The following is a 6000-nucleotide window of genomic DNA, read 5'->3' as shown; positions in this document are numbered from 1 at the left end:
TGATCCCCTGGAGAAAATAATAGGAAAAACCTTCTGCTTCCCATCCTGCCCCCAGCCCAGTCCCCCATCCTAGTTCCTCTTCTGAGTCTTCAAAATCCAAGGTGTTAATCCCACCTCCACCCCTTCCGCACGCTCTCTGGGGCAGCCCTTTTCTGCAAGGGCTGTTAAAGTTATTTAGTATCCGTCGGGAAGGAGCCAGCAGAGGATCTCCGAAAGCAGATCTGAGCTGTGAGGGGCGGGAGGAGTTGGGGCCCTCCTTGCATACGCCTCCCACCGGGTCCAGACCTCCCACGTTCGGGTCCCTAAAACCCAAAGCACACGCACAAAGGCCAAGCGTTCCGGCTTCGCTGGGCGGGGGGTTGAGGAGGTGGGGAGAAGCAGGGCGGCCGCTCCTCGCTCCCGCCGCGGGCACGGGTCCAGGGTTGGATCGAGGTGGGAGTGGGCGAGGAGGGGCGCTCACGTCACGTGCGCGCGCGCTGGGACCGCAATAAATGCCCCGGAGCTCGAGTGAGCGGCGGAAGCGCTCAGCGCCTGGCTCCGCGCGCGGCGGCTGCACCGAGCGGGAGCGCGAGGTCGCCTCCAGCTTTCGACGCTCAGCCCGGCCCCTGTCCCCGCCCCTCGCTCCCGCAGATAACGCTCGGGGACGCTCGGGCGCCCACCCCGGCGAGCTAACTAGGCTGCTGCCTTTCACTGCAACTTCAGGCTCTGGTGCTGGAGGCTTTGCCTGCTCCTTCCTCTAGGTCCGAGGGGAGCTGCAGACGCCGAGGTTCGCACGCCTCTGCAGTCAGCTTCCTCGTCGCCCGGGGACGTGCGGTGTCCGGGTCCTGCCTGAAGCGGGCTGTCTTTGCGCAGCCGTGTGTGCCGGCTGCGGGCCGCTGCGGGAGGCCGGCGGTCTTACTCGGCTCCGCTCTCCTAGGGGACTTCACACTGGAGAGGTAAGGGCATTTCTATATCCGCAGCGTTGAGTCGTCAGGCTCCCACCTTTTCCTGTCTACTTTTTCTTTTTCAAAACAAAACCGTACCCACCAACTTGCAGAGAATGGTCAGATGGAGAGGGGGAAGGCGGGCTGCTCAGAACGCCGCTTTGATGAAGATTTGTGGGAGCTCGTGGTTGTTGGTGACTTTGTGAGTTACATCTCCCTCTGTCGCGCGCTTTCCGTTTGGGTTCAGTGAACTCTGTGCGCCTGCGGTGTGTGGGAGGAGAAGTGCTGAAGCTGACCTTGCACTGTTGCCTTTATCGGGTGCGGGACACAGATTAGGCACATACTTTCTAGGAAATAATGGTTGAATTCTTGACGTGTGTCTGGATAAGAAGGACCATACCCTGTCACTCTAACTGTTCACTGGCATTAATTCACTGCTTCCCCTAGAAGTACCCATGGGTATATGGATGAATAACATTTTGCGTTTCTTTAAAACATTCACCCTCAATTTCATAATACTGTGGACGTTCTGAATGTATGTGAACTAGAGGTGGGACACTGAAATAAAATAATACCTTAAAACATGGACCTCTGGGCGGATTGATAAAACATTTAAGGGACATAATATCCTTTGCAGGCTGTATGTGATGTATAACCATTTAAAGCTTTGTAATTCAGAAATTATTTTCAAGCTTTGACTTTTCTGGGCTGCTTTTGCCATTTATTTTTGGCCTCATGTGTATTATCTTGGAAAATTTGTCTATTTTCATTATTATTTTCATAATGCTTTTTGAGAAACAAGACATCATGGAAAGTCCTCTGGAGGAAGAATGGGTTGGCGAAAAAATTATTTCAAAAAGTGCGTGTCCATTTGGTGGCATTATGTAAACAAATCAAACTGGCTCACTCCCTTTGTAACTGTTGTATTATTTTTGTTATTAGAAACAATACCTGCGGGGATTTTCACCCTAATCCCTCTTCATGTCGTTATAGCCAAAAGGAGTGGAAGAGCCTGTCTTGGAGATTTTCCCGAGGAAATCCTGAGATCATTCATTATGAAGTGTACCGCGCGGGAGTGGCTCAGAGTAACCACACTGCTCTTCATGGCTAGAGCAGTTCCAGCCATGGTGGTTCCTAATGCCACTTTACTGGAGAAACTTTTGGAAAAGTACATGGATGAGGATGGTGAGTGGTGGATGGCCAAGCAAAGAGGGAAAAGGGCCATCACAGACAATGACATGCAGAGTATCTTGGACCTTCATAATAAGTTACGAAGTCAGGTGTATCCAACAGCGTCTAATATGGAGTATATGGTAAGGACATTTTTCAAATGGTATGTATATAGAAATGTTGAATGATGCTTTTAGCCTCCATGATTAATTTCGCTCATGCTAGTCTTTCATCTTTTATTGTTTGTTTTGTTTGACATTTAAAAAAAGAATTTCTTTGAGAGTATCTTCCTCTGCATATTTTTATCAGTGCTCCTTTCATTATAAGAGCTCTCTGAATTTCCTAGTAGAATTATATACCACTAGAAGTCATGTTCCTACTAAGTGTTTTAAGTCATTCTTAAGAGAAAGAAATTTGTCTTGAAAATGCTCAACAACTGGTGCATTTACTTTTAAGTGACTTAGTGGAGTAATTGCTCCCTAATTCCTAACTGATGGAACCACTTATAAATGGTGGATCTGAAAAAAATCAAGGACCCATAATTTGAAGAAGCTTCCTGTATGGTTGATATACATATAGATAAATATAGATATGTATCATTTCTAATGGGCCCTTGTTTCTTAGAGTATGTAAATGATATATTGCAAAGTGTACATTTCTGGGGTTTTAGGTTAGGGAATACTTTCGCAATGACTTTTTTTTTTCTTCTGAATTTATTTGGGAACTTTGAGGAGTAGAAATAAGCCTGGGCAAAGGATTAAATAAAAATATGTGACTTATCCTTAATAACCTTATATTCATTCTTAGAGTAAATTAGCAAGTTTGGGAAAAAGAATTACTTTTAAAAAACTATTAGTTATTACTTTTCTAGGAATATAATGCATTAACATTAGGGTACTTCATGCCCTAAATATTTAAATCATTTTTCATAAAACTATTATGCCACTTACATGAATTAGGAATGCGCTAGCAAAGACCAATAATAAATAACCATTAGTGACAGCAAATTTAGTGAACATTAAGGATAATATTTCTCCTTTGGATACATTTCAGGGTGCGGTTCATTTTAATGCATTCTATTTGCATTCTACTTTTTCCTTTTTTTTTTTTTTTCATTTACATAGGTTTTGTTGAGTATTCTCTATTTTGGTAACTTTGATGAAACATGGAAGTTGTAGATTCACATTGCCCATTACAAAACATTTCATTATATTATTTTAACCTCTACAGGTTTTTTTTTTTTGTCTTTTTGCTGTGTCTTGGGCTGCTTCCGTGGCATATGGAGGTTCCCAGGCTAGGGGTCCAATTGGAGCTGTAGCCACTGGCCTACGCCACAGCCACAGCAACGCTGGATCCTTAAGCCACCGAGCAAGGCCAGGGATCGAACCTGCAACCTCATGGTTCTTAGTCGGATTCGTTAACCACTGAGCCACGACGAGAACTCCTTTTTTTTTTTTTTTTTTGCCCTAAAGAAAAGAGAACTCATATCAGAGATTAAGTATCAGCGCCCAGCAGTCAGGCCATCAGGGATTGAATTCTGGTGCTGATGCCCACCAACTGTGTGACTTTGTATAACTTATTGATCTCTCCTTCTGTTTCCTCCTGTCTAGCCCATGTACTCACCTCAGAGGGTTGTTGTGAGGGATTTGTGAGGAATGAGAGGACCTATGTAAAGTTTAGCTCATTAGCAGGAGTACTGTGATTTTGCAGGGTCTCTGTAAATGTTACTAAGACCTATAATTTTTATATCACCTCATATATATATTTTTTTGTCTTTTTAGGGCTGTGCCCGTGGCATATGGAGGTTCCCAGCCTAGGGGTCAAATCAGAACTGAAGCCACTGGCCTACACCACAGCCATAGCAACGCGGGATCCAGGTGGTGTCTGTGACCTACACCACAGCTTACGGCAATGCCAGATCCTTAACCCACTGAACGAGGCCAGGGATCAAACTCGTGTCCTCATGGATGCTAGTTGGGTTTGCTAACTGCTGAGCCACTATGGGAACTCCTATACTGTTTAAATACAATGAGGAAATTGTTAGTGCTTGTCAAAACTCTGTGCAGGATACGACACCTGCAATGCCTACCATTTCTGACTTTTGTATATATATTTTTATATATTATGTATTTTTGTATATATATTATGTGTGTGTGTGCACACACACATAATATATATATATGTTTTTTGGTCATTTTTGGCTGCCCGGAGGCATACGGCGCTCCCAGGCCAGGGATCAGACCCAGCCACAGTCATGACTTAAGCTGCAGCTGCGGTAACGCCTGATCCTTTAACCCACTGTGCTGGGCTGGGGATTGAACCTGCCTCCCAGCACTCCCAAGATGCCATCGATCCCATTGTGCCATAGCAGGAGCTCCCTTTTGTATATTTTAAAGTGTTTGCTCAAAGTACAAAATTCTATGACTTCATCTGTGACTTTCAAACAGAAAGAACCAATTATGGAGCCTTTCCAAGTAGGCCACTGTATGCTTGATCCATGTGGATAGGTATTCAGTTGCTTTTTATTTAAAATAAGGAATAACTTGGGAGTTCAAACCCACAAAAAGAAATCTGAGAATATTTGTGTGTGCTTTAAGTAATATGGAAATAATGAAAGAACAGGTCTGTGATTCCTTTTTATGTCTGACTTCCAAAGAAAATAACTGCCTATTGTGTGATGTCTGGTCTAGGGTATTTATATGAGTTTCTTTTTAGTTTCACTGGTTTCATTCTATCCTTGAAATGTAGATTCAGAAACCAGCCAGGGTTTATGTTGTGTTGCCCTTAGAGATTCAGCGCTGGAACTGTGTCTTGGCCAATAACTAGGCTGCAGAGAAGTCCATTGCCCAACTGTAATACTGGAACGTATTTTCTAGAATACACATTTAAGGGGAAGTCTAAAAGAATAATACTGTTTTACTTGAAACACTGTTGATTTGAATCTTACACAGTAATAACGTAAATGCAGATATTGATCAACCCATGAGAACAAAATTTGTTCACATAAGGGTTTAAAATGTATTTATTTTGATAAAACAAAATTAAAAACTAAGGAGCTATTGCCTATAAAATATGCAATGCCCTATGATAAGTGCCTTTGGCCACTTCTCCTCTCCATGTCATATTCCATTAAATGTTCGAAGAGCCAGTTACCATATTTACATTTGATGCTTATTTTAGTCTAGTCTTTGTCCTTGAACCAACGGCAGACAAGCCACATCCACTTTTATTAACATCACATTCCTACCCATACCCTTATGCTCATTTAGTTAATAGGGTTTAAAAGTGGACGCTGGAAGGCCACATCTCTCCTTGAAGGGTTTATAAGCTGATTAAGAAGAAAGAATAGACACGTTTGAAAATTTTCAAGTCAGCAAGGCCATAAAATTCTTTGTTTACATGTATGATTAGTGCCGAGGGACCACAGAATGGCAGAATATTCCTAATGGAGAGAGTTAATCAGTGGAGATTAGGTATGTTGTTCCTGGAAGGAGGTCAGGACCACCGGTTGTGGCCATGAGTAGCAGGCATATCTCAATTAGAAGAGGAAAGAACAGTCGTGGAGTGGCTGGGGTGACAGGCAGGCTGGTTGTAAGGAACAAGAAGCAGAGTAAGTTGATGAAAGCAAAGGCCAGCAGCAGAATCAGGAAGGGGAGAAATGAGTTACTAATTATAGAAACCAGCAATCCTAAGGAGAGAGATTATCAGCATTTGATTCAGGATAGTTTTAGAGTTCCCTTGTAGCACAGTGGGTTAAGGATCCATCATTGTCACTGCAGTGGTTCAGGTTGCTGCTGTGGCACCGGTTTGATCCCAGGCCCAGGAATTTCCACATGCTGTGGGCATTTCCCCCTCTCCCCCAAAAAGAAAAAAAAATAATTCAAGATAATTTGAAAATCTGGATCTT

The 6000-nt window shown here is 43.5% G+C and overlaps 1 protein-coding gene across 1 annotated transcript in view; it reads left to right on the top strand.

The window, feature by feature from the left end:
* The window catches only part of CRISPLD1 (cysteine rich secretory protein LCCL domain containing 1), a 50039-nt gene continuing 44559 nt past the window's right edge, over nt 521-6000 (top strand). Inside the window, exons 1-2 of the mRNA XM_001926603.6 lie at nt 521-935; nt 1917-2236. Of these exons, the coding sequence (XP_001926638.1) occupies nt 1979-2236 (258 nt within the window). The 5' untranslated portion in view covers nt 521-935; nt 1917-1978. The remainder of the gene's footprint in view (nt 936-1916; nt 2237-6000) is intronic.

This window comes from Sus scrofa, chromosome 4 (assembly GCF_000003025.6).
Source record: "Sus scrofa isolate TJ Tabasco breed Duroc chromosome 4, Sscrofa11.1, whole genome shotgun sequence".
NCBI classification, from domain to species: Eukaryota; Metazoa; Chordata; class Mammalia; order Artiodactyla; family Suidae; genus Sus; species Sus scrofa.
Note: the sequence above shows the minus strand (reverse complement) of the source record. Positions and strands in the feature narration are given on the sequence as shown.